At 37.3% G+C, this 15412-nt stretch overlaps 1 protein-coding gene across 7 annotated transcripts in view; it reads left to right on the top strand.

Moving 5' to 3' along the window:
* Positions 1–13885, top strand: part of LOC129747875 (tolloid-like protein 2) — a 61882-nt gene extending 47997 nt beyond the window's left edge. For 2 of the 7 annotated variants that reach the window (XM_055742266.1, XM_055742257.1), the window contains 5 exons: positions 1249–2081; positions 2149–2318; positions 2385–2568; positions 8226–8411; positions 8558–13885. In XM_055742266.1, the coding sequence (XP_055598241.1) occupies positions 1249–2081; positions 2149–2318; positions 2385–2568; positions 8226–8411; positions 8558–8784 (1600 nt within the window). In that variant the 3' untranslated portion in view covers positions 8785–13885. Of the gene's footprint in view, positions 1–1248; positions 2082–2148; positions 2319–2384; positions 2580–4030; positions 4351–8225; positions 8412–8557 lie in introns of those variants that run through there. The other 5 variants (XR_008737600.1, XM_055742272.1, XM_055742289.1 and 2 more) reach the window with 5 other exon arrangements.
* The last annotated feature ends 1527 nt before the right edge of the window (positions 13886–15412 follow it).

The raw sequence follows: 15412 nt of genomic DNA, 5'->3' as shown, positions 1-15412 counted from the left end.
GACCTATTGTCAAAAAACCTTTTTGTATATAGTACCGATCGAAAAGTTTAAGCGACTCTGAATTAATTAAATCATTCAACGTCTCATTTTTGAATTCATTCATACTTTTTACATGTTTTTTTAGTTCTTGTTTTGATTTTTTTGACAATGCAACAACCATTAAAACTTCCTCTTCGAAGGTTTAAATGCTCCACAATAATGTTTGTAAGAGCTTTTTTCGCAACTTTGCGGAGGACACAAACTATCTATTAGTTATTCTCATTGTGTGACTATGCGATCAAGTTAGTGCGATTATTAAGCCCATACACCGTACACGATATATCAAAAGAAATGCGCTAAAAACCACACATTCAATTGCAAATAATTCATCACAGTCAACTCGTATTGCGTCACAATATTTTACAAACTTGTTTGTCATAGTTTAAACTACAATTCCTGACATTCTGAGCTTTCTAGAATACTGGGAACATATTTTAGAACACAAAGAGTGAAAGTATGTCGATTTTCCATACATTTTACCGAAAATCACCATGCAAATTTCAAGTCCTTTGCGCCAGCTCGTGCTTCTGCCAAATGACCTGAAACTTTCAGAAAGTCATTATTTCACCTAAAGGCACCAACCTAGGGGGTGCCGCGTGGAATATAAGGATTTTTTTTGTTATGGGCCAGTCTAATACTCATAGACTTCTGCATGGCTTTTCGCAGTCTGCTACACGACGACAAGCCTTATAGCAAGCACTTTTGTCATTTAATGTGGTTTCTATAATTTTGTGAATTTTCATTTCTCGATTTTTGGCCATTCTGGGAGTTTTTATCATTCTCATTGTTGTCATTTCTAAGTCATTCGACATCAACATCAAAATGATTTTTCCGAATTCTTTAAAAAAAACCCTTAAAAATCACCAAAGGGGTACGATTTTAGTATCGAAACCTTGAGCTCATTGACGCACCTCTAAACTAAGTCCGATTTGGCTGAAATTTTTCTTCGACCAATCTAAAAAATGCATATGGTCGGTTTTTTTGGAATTCGACACGGCTATTTTGGCTGCCACCCAAAAATACACGTTTCAGTCAATAATGACAATTCTGTAAGTTTTAACAAATTTAACAAAATAACTATCGAAAAATTAAAGGTTTACACAGGTTTAAACTTTTCGGAGTCAAATTTGATGATTAATCTGAGAAAATAAGAATAAATTCACTCAAATTATCCCCCACTAACCGTACCCAAATTTCTTCAAACCCCAGATCCAACTGCACGGACGGCTACCTGAAGGTGTACCTCAAGGGCCAGGAAACGATGGACGCGTACGACAAGTACGATCACGAGCTGTGCGGTAACGAGCTTCCCCATGCAGTTGTCAGCGATGGGCCCCGGCTGGTGATGGTGTTCAGCTCGGGCGAGTATCAGGGCCGCGGTTTCAAGGCGAAGTACAGCTTCGAGACGGAGTACAAGATCCCGGGAACGGCCGCCCCGGATGGTACCTGCAGCTTCACGTACCGGAGCACTTCGAGGAAGAAGGGCGAGTTCAATAGCCCTCGGTACCCGTCGAATTATCCCTCGGAAACGAACTGCTCGTACGTTTTTCTGGCGACCCCCAACGAGCAGGTCACGATCGTGTTCGATCACTTCAAGGTGAAGGCCGATGGAGCGAATACAACGTACGGGGCTTACGGCGCTTCGGTTTGTTTCGAGGACTGGCTGGAGATGTACGTGCTGTATCGGGATGGAACGGATCGATTCTTGGGCCGGTATTGTAGCTTCACGGCTCCGGGACCGGTGGAGAGTCCTAGAGGTGCGGTCGGAATACGAGTGGTACTGCACACGGATCAGGAGAGCGTCGCCAGTGGCTTCAAGGCTCGCTACATCTTCGAGACGGCCAAATCGGTATTCGGAGATTGTGGTGGAAACTACTCGGGTGAGGACTCGGGTATCGTAACGTCACCGAACTTCCCAGCGAACTATGACGCACCGAGCAAAGGCCTGGCGTCCCGTGCCTGCAACTGGTACATCACGGCACGTATCGGTTACAAAATTCTGATCAACTACGATTTCTTCGCCGTCGAAGGAGAACCTGCAAGTGAGTGACCTTGATTATTAGGAAAGGGTATTTTCGATTTTAACGGTGTAAAATATTTTTTTCTCAGCTCGGGGCTGTGCAGCAGCTGTCATGCGGTTGTGGCTTTCGCCCGATTCGGACATGCCGCCCATAGAAATATGTGGTGAAAAGCCCGCCGATGCCACGTGGCAGTACGTAACCCAAGGCCAAACCGCACGAATAAGTTTCACCAGTGCGGACAAGGCCATTGGTGCACAGGTATGTGGTTTGAAATTCTGCCATCAAACGATCGTAATGCTAATCGCTTTATCCTTCCTCCTTTAGGGTTTCCGAATAATTTGGACCGAGGTGCAGGATTCTCCGGCTGGGCCGAGTTCCACAATCTCGCTGCTGTGCGAGTCCACCTACCATTTCCAGTGCCAGAAGTCCGGCTACTGCATCTCGGAGCGGCTGCGGTGCGACGGTGTCAAGAACTGTGGCGCAGCGGACAATAGCGATGAAATGCACTGTGAGTCGTGAGTGAGTCGAACGGATTTCAGTTCATTTTTTCGCAGTATAATTTCTTTTTATTTCAAGTATTTTATCAGTTCTCTATAGATTATCTCGAACTCGAATCGGTTTCGTCGAACAAAAGAGTTTATCATCTTTACCAGAGAGGGGAAAAAAACAAATTTGACAAGAAACCAAAAATCTAGCCGCAAGCAAGTAGTGAATTTTCAGTCCTCAGCGATTTCGCGCCTTTTCTATTTATGCGTTACTTCGAAACAATAGTAGCATTTCTGTTCAACTTTTTCTGGTTATGGCTTTCTTTAGAAAAAAAATTCCAACAACTAAAAAAACTATCCAGTAGATCCTCAGTTTTTTGTCTCAGTCCAAACTACAACTGATTGTTCAAAACCAGCAGCTTATCCCGAGTATACCTCTGCCCATCATTCTTTTGTCGACTACCGGTAACTGACCAACAAAGTCATGTGAAGCAACTCGAAAAATACTTCAAATAAAAATTAGTCCCGATTTGCCTTTGTACACAAACCGCAGTCTCGCAAAACTAATCCTTCTAACTCAGAACTAACGTCCAGTTTTCTCACTTGTTATTGCTTATCAATACTCCCAGAAGAAAGAGGTTTGAATGACACTTTGGACAAGCCTAGTGATTAACCTCAATGCATGCTTTCGAAGTTCCATGTTGGCTGTATAAAGGTTCCAAAGCAGATCTGTCAAAAAAAAATCCTCATAGTAGGCCAGAACTCGAATCATTTCCCAAAGGCTGTGGTAATGGAAAACTTCTGATCTGGCAACCGCTTTTAAGTCTCAACTGTTTCAGCTTAGATTTTTGTCCAACGTGATGAAAAGTAAATTTTAATCAGCTTTTAACTTCCAAAACTAAGTTTACCAAATGTGTCAAAGTGTTAAACAAAAATTAAGTACTAATAAGTGAGAAATACTATAACCCGCACAATTACAATCGAAAATTGGAACAAAATAGAAGCTACTGGGAATGGTCGTTTTCATGTAAATATTTCTGCAACTACGGAAATAAGTGTATGACTCCTATATTTCCATTACACGATTACCTATTTTAATTTTTTTTAAGTTCTACCAAATACTGTGAAAAATAACAAACCATTTCCGTTCAGAGATTTCCATGTTTAGTTTTAGTTTTCCGTACCTTCAGCTGTATTCTGCATTCGACTTCACAAACTTAAATGTTTTTCTCCATCTGCAAAACCAACTGAATGAAAAATACTTACCTTTAACCTCTGTTTTCTTTCGTCTTCTTTCTTGTTTTCTTCTATTTTAAAAATCTACATGTATAAACTGTCTTGCGATGATTCTTTAAATCTTCAAACTCCCGTTTTAAAATTTTCCCACAACAAAAAATTTCAAACGACAACAAAAAAATCAACCACCTGACTCTTTTAAACATCCACGGACTCCCTCTATCTCTAAAAAAACCAAAACAAATCAAGGTGAAGCAACTTCAATTTCCAATCCTACTGTGTATCACTATATTCTGGCGGCTCTTTGCTGGATTTTACACTACAATTGCTACAATTCCACCACTACTATCTCTTAATCGTACACACCTACATATTTATAAATGTGTTACTCGAAACTAAACACGTCTGGGGAGACAGATAAGCAAATACTCGTAATTTACACTTTCGATTTAAGTGTGCACCAGCAATGCAAAAAATGAATAAAACAATCAACTCAATGAAACACCAACTACCAAGACACCAACAAAACTCAACTCAACTAATCGGCCCTCACTCAAGATACGATATACGTAAGACCTCAGTTGAGATTTTCTCTCCAAATACCTACTTTTACCCAATTGGATAATGCTCGCGTTCTCTACCTAATGTCCTTGTTGTTATTTGCTGTTGATGATTGCGCGCACCATAATTCTGCATGCTCTAAGACACGAAGAAAAATTTCTTCCTCGAACAAAAAAACCGCTTGTACCATCACCAGTAATCATCCCAACACAAGTCTATCATCTTAATAATTCACATTCCAAAAAAACATTAAAAAAAACGAAGAGCCTGCTCCCGCGAAAAAACCGAAACAGTTTGCATTCCCCTTTCGAACAATCTAACAAGTGAGTTTCTATTTCTGCACCGTTTTTTCTAACATTAGCTTTATCTCTCTAACTAGTGCACTGTAACGATTTAGGAAAAAAAAATCACACACCCTAACAGTTGCTTCTACTAGAATTTACTTAACCAATACCACCTATATCTACATGTTGTTTGCAGCTTTAGAGCGACTTACACACACGCACACATTTTTAACGTAGTTTTGGCTTCTGAAAGATCTCAATACTTACCAATCGTTTGTAAAAAAACGTTCAAAAACTTTGAAATTTTACTCTTTATTAGCTGAGATGTTCAGAAATATTCTTGAGATTTGGATCCAGGAATGTAGAAACAGAGCTTGAAATCTGAAACGAAATAGTTGAAAGCATAGTTAAGATTTTTTTACTCGAAATGACTTGCTATCTGCTATTTACAAACAGATCGAAAAGGTTGTTGCTCAAATTTGTAACAGACTTTCTTTTTTTAAATAACCAAAAGTTGAGCACTTGGTTTTTTTTTTCAAAAGTTGTTAAGTTGTCTCCTAGAATGCATGAATTCATTCGAAAATAAAATATACAGAAATAAAAAGAGATATATTTAGTGCCGTAGGGCATCTATCAATCAGATTTACAAAAAAAAAAACACCGATCAAGTGCCGTTCGCAACGCTTTTTAACTGTGTTTCGTAGCTTGGTTTGATCGTATCCAGATAAATTTTTCTTTAGTAGCTAACCATTGCGGAGTTTTTTTGTTAAACGAACAAAAAAAAGCTAGTTCATGTACGATTTCCTTAGAGTACAGTTTAGTTTCAAAATTTCTTTATTTTCATTACAAAAATATATTTCTTCGGTTTCTTCCGTTGTTCATTTCGTTTTTGTGCATATTATATTATTACCAACTGAACCATGCGTTTGACTCATGAATATTCAAATATATAAATATTATAATCGATATATTATCTATGTGAAACACTAGTACAAAACCACACACACACTCATGACTTTATCATAATTTGGTGTATTGGAAAAACTTGATGGCAATGTTGCGAAAACTGTATGTAAAATGTATCGCTCAAGATGAGTTTCAATTTTTGTCTACGTTAAACTCAGCAAGCTCAGAGTTACGATGATAGTTTCGAGATGCGATGACTGTTATGAACATCTCAGTAGGCTATAAGCAAGATAGGTAGATGAAAAGGTATAACATTGCACTTAACCTAAATCGACAGAGCCGTGTATACGCAGGGTCAAAAATAGTTATGAAACTTCGAACGATATGTATGGGATTTCAAACAAAATAAGGAATCTGGCGAAAAAAATTTTTTTAACTCGATGGAAAATCTATGTAAAAAATCTTTCAGTTAAGTTATTTTAGTAGTTAAACGTCATGCGTACAAATGAAACTATATGTTCATGAAAATTGAAAGATTTGCCATTCTAATGCATTTATTCTAGTTTTGATATGTTAGCAACTTTCAGAGATATTGAACAATGAAAACAAGCAATTTTAAAAAGAAATCACCCAAAAAGTACCCTTCAACTTCAAAATAGTGACTTGACACCTTCAACGAAGTTGTGTAGTTTTACAATTGTCACAACTCTTTTTTGGAAAAATGTCTTTGATACAAGTTGTTTCAAAAGATAGAACTTTGACGTCTTCAATAAAGTTTTTTTTAAATTTGATGATTTACACGTCATGGAGGTAAAATAATAAATACAAAAAATATAAAAATTATCTCACTTATAGGTGAATTGATCAGGAAATAATTTACAATAAAATATGCGCATTTTAAAACAATGAAACATTGTAGAACATGTCATAAAGCTTTTTTGACATTTAAGCCTTAAAAAAGCCCATGATCACGTTTTTCGAGTTTTAAACCACTGTGCAGAGGTGGGGTAAGAGTACGTTTCGATCGATTATCTTCATAATTTTTTAGAAGAGAGATAAAAAGTTAAGCAATCAAATGCTGTTCTTGTTTTTTTTAACAACTGTAAAGTTTTCTAAAAACAGGATAGCATTAAGGTCATACTTTTACCCCATCATATTCTAACTGTTTAGACAAAAATCTCTTTCAACCCCAACGCCCCCGCCCCCTCCCATGAAAAAAAAAACTATACTTATTCTGCATTTTCGATTCCGGATCTCTCAGTTCCAATCTCGAAGGTTAAATTTGATGATGTCGTTGTCACTTGAAGAAGGATCTTGCTCCATCTTTTTAGTCATTCTGGTCCGTGGCTATCTTTGAAATCCTCTGGCTTCAGCTTGGCATTAGACATTGGAAATTAGGATTCGATGATGTCCCTGCTTTCCACTAGATCCGGGGGACAATCAAATGGGAAAAAAAAAATCTGATACTTCTTTAAAACTTGATATTAAATTTTTATCTATAATTCCAATTTATTTTGCAAAAAAAAAAACGAAATTATCTTGCACGAAAACAAATACTCCCGTCACTTTAGAGCACAGCCTACCTAGATCGTGTTCCGCATTTCAAAAATCAAAGGATGCGAAATTGTGCCAAATTACGTCAACTTTTCAATTCTCTATTCAACCTTGACAATTTTGACGATTCATTTATTTAAAAATACGGTTTTTGCACCACTTTTTACATTTTTTGTGGTCATGATCTTAAATTATTTCTTAAAAATATATCCTTATGTGCAAGGAATAGCTTCTAACTACAGCTTTCTTGGACATTAAGTGAAATTTTTTTGAGCATACCGCAGACTTTTAAAACGGAAGATGAAAAATGTCTGAGAAACATATTTGAGTTACATTACGATGTTTTCAAAACTATAATCTTGTAAAAATCGGATGAGAAACTAGAAAGATATAACGGTATTAAGCGAGGAGTCTCAAGGTCTGATTAGGGAGTTTTTTTCCTGGGCTATCGGGGTGCGTCCATAAAAAAGTAATAACACAAAATTAAAGATTTCAAAGATTCATAAAGGGTACCCGAGGATTTTTTTTTATTTGAATGCCCCCGAATAAAGTTCCAAGCCCCCAAACTTCCGATAGTGTCATAGTGACACTTAAGAGCGGTTTAGGGTTAATTTACATGCTTTGTTAATAGCTTTTTTTCAAGTCAAACCTCACTTATAATTTGGCTACTGGGGTACTCAAATAACAACATCTGGTTGGAGAGAGGGAATCAATATTAATATCAATCCTGAGAACGTGTACTTTTCGCAACATTGCATTTAAAAAAAGGTTTTCCAATTCACTGTTTTAAACTTTTCTGGTTGCAAACTGAGATCATGTGAAAAACTAGCGATTGATTTTTATCATTTTCACATATATTTCGGAAGCTTTTTTTCTACGTTGATCTTTTTTCTTCGAATAACAACTCTAACACGCTACGCTAACCAATCAATTAAATTAACCAAACTCACCTAACTTATCTACCAAGAAAAACACTAACATCGATTGGAAAAATAAGCCTATGCCTGAGTACTAACTTTTCTTTTTCAATCAACTCAACTAACATCAACTCTCGAACTCGAAAACATGCGCTTCCTTACCGAATGGCCCACTTTCTAATGACTCCGGAATCGAAAATCGAACACCTTTAACCCGCACAGGCATCATCATGGTCCCCGAAGAGGATCACGGCGCTCTGATAGTATCCTGCATAGCCGCCGCCTCGTTCCTAATCTGTCTCCTCTGCACTCTCTGTCATCGAAAAAGAAAACGCAGACATCACAGACAGCTGGGGCTGCATAGGAACGCCGCCCACTACGATTCGACCACTAGCGCAACCGGTATAAGTAAATATTGATCTGTTTATTGTTTATTGTTTTTCTCGTTTCGCTTTTGATTTCCGGGCTAAGCCTACTACTTTGAATGCTGTTTTTATAATCTGTCACTTGTTGAGCAAATTTTATCCCTATCTAACATGCATTTGATATTTTAGGTTTGGGTTCCAGCAGACGGCACCTGCAGGGCGGCGGAAGTCCACTCGGTAGTCTGCACGGTATCAGCAACAACGATACGATGCAGATTCCGCCCGCTCCTCTGCCTCCGGTTAGCGTTCCACCTCACGTTTGCATCAACGATACGCTGATCGATACGGACGACTTGAACGACGATCTGTTCATGAACGGTTGCGACCGCTTCGACGACAACGGCGAGTGTGTATAGCGATGAGAGTGGGCTACGGCGATGAACTCGGCGAGAACAGCGACGAAAACGACAACTACGACGCTTCTTCCGCAATCGCACTGCAATATTTGCCGGTTCTGTGAGCACCTGTATCGGGGACATTACTGCTGCTCGTTCTATTACTATTACCCGTACGATTACTGCTCAAGTGTGTTGTTTGACTGCTTCGACTGTGGTAGCCCAACCCAGTTAGAAAGGCGGCAGCAGCACCACCAACAACAACGCGTCGAACGAAGAATTCCGCAGCACTACCACCCTGCAGACGCTGTGCCAGACATCATCGACGAACGGAAAATCATCTACTACTAGCGGCGAATCATTCAACTAGGACCTATGCAAGCATACGACGTGTAACAAACAGAAAGAAAACACAACACAGACGAACAATCTAGCAGAACAGAGAGGAGAATGGATAACCCGAAGAGCGCAATTAGTAAACTCAACTTGTAAACGACTTTAATCTTTTCTGTTTGAATATCCTGAAAGCAAGGTAAACATGGCATTAACAATAATTAAACAAGGATAAAACTAACATTAGATAAATAAAATATTTTAATTAAACTGGAAAGTGAACAAGTGAATTTTTTATCCAAACTATGAATAAAAACAATACTGTCGATGCAAGATAATTCATAAAAAAAAATCAAAAATAACGATAAAAATATTACAACTTTAGACGAAACAAAAAAACAAAACAAGTAAAAGAGAAAAACAAAGATTTCATAACCAATCGCAATACATTGTTTTTAGTTTAGGTTTTTTCAACAAAAACAGGAACGGTAACAAAAATCTGTGTATCTGTAATATAGTTATTAAAATTGTAACTAACTGAAACATAGCAAAATAAAAGAAAACAAACGAGTCAAAACGCAGGAGAATTCGGAGATAAAAAAACGTGAACAAAGAAAAAACGAAAGTGACAGAGAGATAGCGAATGTGGTTGCAGTTGATTTATTTGTAAGTTCATTTTATATGAAAACCTCCCTTTTTACTAACAAACTGTTTAAAAAAAAGTGGAACTAACGTAGAAATTAAACATAACCTAAGGAAAGTAAAACAAAAATAACGTGAACGAATAACAGAGTTAAGTAACACGCAAAACAAAACACACTAGGAAATATTTAAAAATCATACCTTGAAAAACATTTAAGCTCAACCACACAAACTCACACTCGAACACAAACACTTCCAAGCAAAATTAAGAACAAACCAAAAAAAAGTTTAAACAAACACTTCCACACTGACACGCGAGAGAAAGCAGAAAAAAACATCACCTAACATCGATAATTAGCATATTTAAACAGAGAGAAAGCGACGCGAGAGAAGCTGTAGAGTAACAAACCTTCACGTACTAAAAAGGAAATCAAAAAACAAAAAGAGAAAATGAAAAAACCAATCGCAAATTTGAAACGTGAACAAAAAGCAAAACCAAAAGAAGAAAAAGTTGTTTTTTATATATTTGTACGGAAAAAACAGTTATTAGAAATTAACAATAAAAAAAAGTAACAGAAGAATAAAACAGAATAAAAATCTATGTATAGCGAAAGGTTTGAGTTTGACAACAGATAGAGAGAGAGAGAGTGTGTTAAATCTTTGGGAAGGATGCGCAGCCGTACGATTTGGAAGCTCAAGTTATTCGCAGCAGCACTCAAGCAGTTTTCGGTTAACGTTGTTTCTCACAAAATTCTCTTACACACCACTGATTTGTTTCTAATTTCGAACGGCTAAAATCAGACACAAAACATAGCTGATCACAACTGTGAGTCAAAGTGATCATTTACGCTTACAATGATCTTCCCTGTAAAGAAAAAATAAACAATCGGAACGGATGATATTATGGAAACAGAGGGTTTTGGCAAAAGAAAATCACTGATCATTACCCATATGTTGTAGAGAAATTATTTAAATTTTTGTAAACGAAACGAGCAACAACCAAAAAAAAATGAACACACCCAACAGAAAATAATAAACGTAAAACGAAACGAAGGGTTGATGTGACATTGTTAAACCGAAAAATGAGCAAACGTTGCAAAGCAAATACTGCATCTAAGAAGTAAACTTTAACCGAACAAGTAAACATAACAATTAACCATGTATTAAATGTGTAAAGCAAACAACTAAACAAAACTATCATTTAACAAAAGCAGGAAAAGGAGGTTAACCAAATTATATTGCAAGTGTGAGCGTCCAACAAACGAATACTACATTATATACCACACCTACACAAACACATTCAAACATAGGCATACATATACGCAAGAAAAGAAAAAAAAACCAAGCATAAAAAAGTATAGGACTATCAAGAAAAAAAACGAGCAACAAAAAATTAACAAAACAATCTCATACCAATTTAGAGGCAAAAATTAGCAACCAAAAACAACACACCCGCATCGCATAAGGTACAAACAATAGAAAGAAAGAAACACTCAAAAAACAAGCGAATGCCCCCCCGTTACTAAAAGGAAACGAAATGTCAAAGGGAACCAAGACTCCCCTAGAATCATCATCCTACAAAGAAAAAATCAGTTATTTCTGCATAGTGAAACACCACAAGAAGACACAACAACAACAACAATTAAAGACGCCCTGATTGACGACACCGAAGACCCGAAAACAAAAACACACCTACAAGTGAAAAGGAAACAATTAAACAACAACACAGCTGCGTTGACACAGATGAGAGCAATAGATAGGTTACGTAATAGCCCAAACTTTCGGTTGAAGGGACGATTTTTTTTTTCGTTCGTTTATTCACACAGGTTGATAAAAACAATAGCTGTTGGTTTGACTGCAATTATCATCAAAACACACTTGTATTTTCTTGCTAAGAATATTCAATCCATATCTACTGCTTCTTGAATGATTTTTTTTTACTGAAGGCAGCTGAAGGGTCCGTTTCTTCTGAAAGTAGAGTGGACATTGTTTACGGCATACCACTTCATAATCGTTTCGGTAATATTTCAAATCTGATCGAAACAGATTGGAAAAATTTTGTTGCTTGTAATCTCGAGATTTTCGGTTGAGTTGATTCCAGATGAACCAGATACAAACTACGAGACTAACTAGCGGACAAGCCGAACTTAGGAACCTGGTACACACAGTCACATTCACATTGAACAAAAGCAAAACAAGTATAAAAATTCAAACGAGCATACGCGACACACGTTAAAAATTCAGCAACATAAATAAAAACGTTAGAGTTAGATGTTTGTTAAACCAAAACCAAACGGAAAGAAAGAAGTACAAGGAAAACAAAAGAACAACAGAAGAAAATGGCAAATCGTCAACGGAACGAAGGCAGCCAAAACAAACATAACAGCACAGACATCAAGCGGAAGCGGAAGTCTAGAGTCTGAACGACTGATACCGAAAGAGAGCGATACACAGTGAGTAACAGAGAGCAGAAAACAACAAACGAATAGGATTAACACATGTTAGAAAACGAAAACCAGACTTGGAAGAATTCCTGTGTTTTTAATGTCAGTTTTTAGCGAACAAAAATAATCACCACAAGAAACAACTGAGAGAAACACATACACACAGATACACTTACACAAACATCCAGAAAGAAATCAGCATTGAAATACGTATTTATAATTTTTTTTTCTTATTTTACTTTCCAATTTCTTCTAGGCTTGAAACCAATCTATGTTTTTTTTCTGATTTTTAACCTCACATCTGTTCATGTGGAATTTATCGGAGCCAATTCAACCTGGTTCATAGCCCACTAGATCAGATCGGTACGCAGAATAATGAGTAAACGTTAATTGATAATCACTGCCTGTTGAAAACAAAACACAAACGTACATATTGAAAATTTTATTAACCAATAAATAATGTGGTTGAGGATTCATCCAATGTGTGTAAATCGTAGTAGCCGTAGAAACGTTAAAAACATACACATTATAACAGTATTCCGACACTATGCAGCAAAACTTAAAAAAAAAACAATTTAACGAATAACGTCATACTAACGTTTCTACTCTTTCATCATAAACACATGTAGGAAGAAGAACAATCCGCATCCACAAAACAAGGTCACAGATGAGCGCAAAAACACCTGGTAAAACAAGCATTTTCAACCGCCATTCATAGTAGGTTTGGCGAAAAACAGAAATTGTACTTGGTAGGTAGAGAAGCTTCATTTTATACCCAAGGAACCATCAAGTTTTGACCACCAAGCAAAACAGCGGCGTGACGAGACGGATAAAAGCTATTTAGAAAAACAAAAGCATCCGATGAATTTCTCATGAAATAAAAAAACACTTTTTTAATAATCTTTTTTAAATTTTTTGTTTAGAAAAAGGCAAAATAATTCTTTATTTTGGTAACAACAAACCAGCGGTGCTGTTTCAGTGAAAAGAACAAACCGTAGGCACCCATTCATAACACGAAGAAATACTAACACACACACACACGCAGAGACCCACATACTGACAGACAGGTGAAGTCTATAAACATGCAAACAAAACACAACCCCTCAAACATGAACATCACGAAAAAAAAAACACAAACAAACACTGCTACCATCGTTCTTCGCCTCAAGCAAGAAGGAGTGCTTAAATAAAAGATATAGAAAAAAAAATGAACAACGGATAATGGTTATCAAAGAATTCACAGATGTTAAAAATGTCATAGTAATGTTTTTTTTTTTAACTCCAAGAATAACCGTAACGCAAAACAAGACAAACGAATGAAGAAAGGAAGCAAGAGCGCTGGTAGCGGTGTTGAGTATTTAAAGTAAATTAAAAAAAAACAAAAAGAAAAAAACAGTAAAAGTAATTCCTAATGTTGTTTGTTATAATAAAAAAATAAACTGTTACATAAATTATAAAATAACAGCAAAAAGTAAATAAAAAAGAAGAAAAAACATCTGGAAAACAGTGGTAAAAAAATGAAAAAAATGTTAAGAGTATAGAACTCATTTTGATATTAATTAATAAAAAAACAAGAAGAAAATCAGCCGAAAAAACCGTAATTTTAAGAATCAATAACGTGAGTTAACGAAACAGTAAAAACCTAAAATACCCGAAAAGGTGTAATGATTAAACGAAACATGGAAGTGTTTTTTCGACAAACGTTTGGTTGTAGTTGTTTTTTTCTCCTTCGCATGATTGTATTGTGAACATTGGCCCTTAGATAGACAAGAGGCTGAGTATCTCGTTCAACTCAGACTATTTCGAGGGATGAATGACCCCATAGCTGTTAAAATCCCAATGATCAAATAAATAAAAAAAAAATCAACTCAGACTATGATCATTGACGTGCTCCCGGTAGTTTGAACGAGGAACATACAGGGGTGAAGATTCGGACTCAAATCCTAACGCATAATCCGAAGTTAAGACTGAGATCATTGGCGGCGTTTATGTGCTAAAGTCATAATAACTGCTCGTTTTAACACCTCGACACTACTGCACTTTTTTGGTTTTAACTTTTATACACACGACGAAGAAAACCGAGCAAAGCGAAGCTTTTGGCTGTAGTCGTCACGACATGCTGGGCAAAAGTGAGCATTTGATCAAAAGTAACCTCAAGATCTTTTATGGAGGTTACCTTTTCGAGTGAGCTTCCACTTAAAACGTAGTCGTAAACGATTGAAGAAGCTTATAGCTCCTGAAGAAGCTTATACACTTACACTTACCGTCATTGACTTCCATTCCATGTAGGTATATTGCAGCACACCAGCAATCTGTCGATGTCATCTTGAAGCGCAGCACAATCCACTATTGAATCTATAATTCGATAAATTTTTATATCAGCAAATAGCAGTTATCGTGATTGAAGGAATGTTGCTAAATCGTTTATAAACAGCACGAAGATAAGCGGTACTAAGTGGCTGCCTTGCGGTACACCCGCACACAATAGAGTGGATACCACGAATGTTGATAAAACCTCTACGATTAAGCAGGTACGACGACAACCATTTGGTTACCAATTCAGGATAGCCGTAGCGAGTAAGTTTTTCTATGACGATTCTGTGTGGAACTTTATCGAAGGCCTTGGCGAAGTCGATGTATATTGAGTCCACTTGCAGTGCAATTCGGCGAGATTGTGGCGGGAAAAATGTTGGTGGCGCTAGAGGCTGGGTCATTCAGCCGAAAGTCATGAGGCCGAAAGCCATTCAACCGAAGGTCATTCAGCCGATAGACGTTAGGCCGAATGGGCTATCTGACCGAATAGACCAATAGGCCGAATGGGTTTTTCGGCCGACGGTTATCCAACCGAAGGCTGTTAGGACGAAAGGACGCAAGGCCAAAAGGTCATTAGGTCGAATGGTCATAAAGCCAAATGGTTATTAGGCCGAAAGGTCACTAGGTCAAATGGTCATTTGGCCGAAGGGTCGTTAGGCCTAATGGTCGCAAGGCCAAATGGTCGCAAGGCCAAATGGTCGCAAGGCTAAATGGTCGTAAGGCCTAAAGATCGTAAGGCCGAATGTTCATAAGGCCGAATGGATGCCAGGTCGAAAGGCCGTAAGGCCGAATGGTCGTTGGGCCGAATGGTCATTAGGCGGAATGATCGTTGCTAGTTCAATTAGAAATCTTTTACACTTGTCTGCATGCTAGGCCTAATGGTCATCAGGCCGAATTATCGTTAGGCTGAATGGCTG

The sequence above is a fragment of the Uranotaenia lowii genome, chromosome 1 (assembly GCF_029784155.1).
Source record: "Uranotaenia lowii strain MFRU-FL chromosome 1, ASM2978415v1, whole genome shotgun sequence".
NCBI classification, from domain to species: Eukaryota; Metazoa; Arthropoda; class Insecta; order Diptera; family Culicidae; genus Uranotaenia; species Uranotaenia lowii.
The sequence above is the reverse complement of the archived record's forward strand: the minus strand, read 5'-3'. Positions and strand labels throughout refer to the sequence as shown.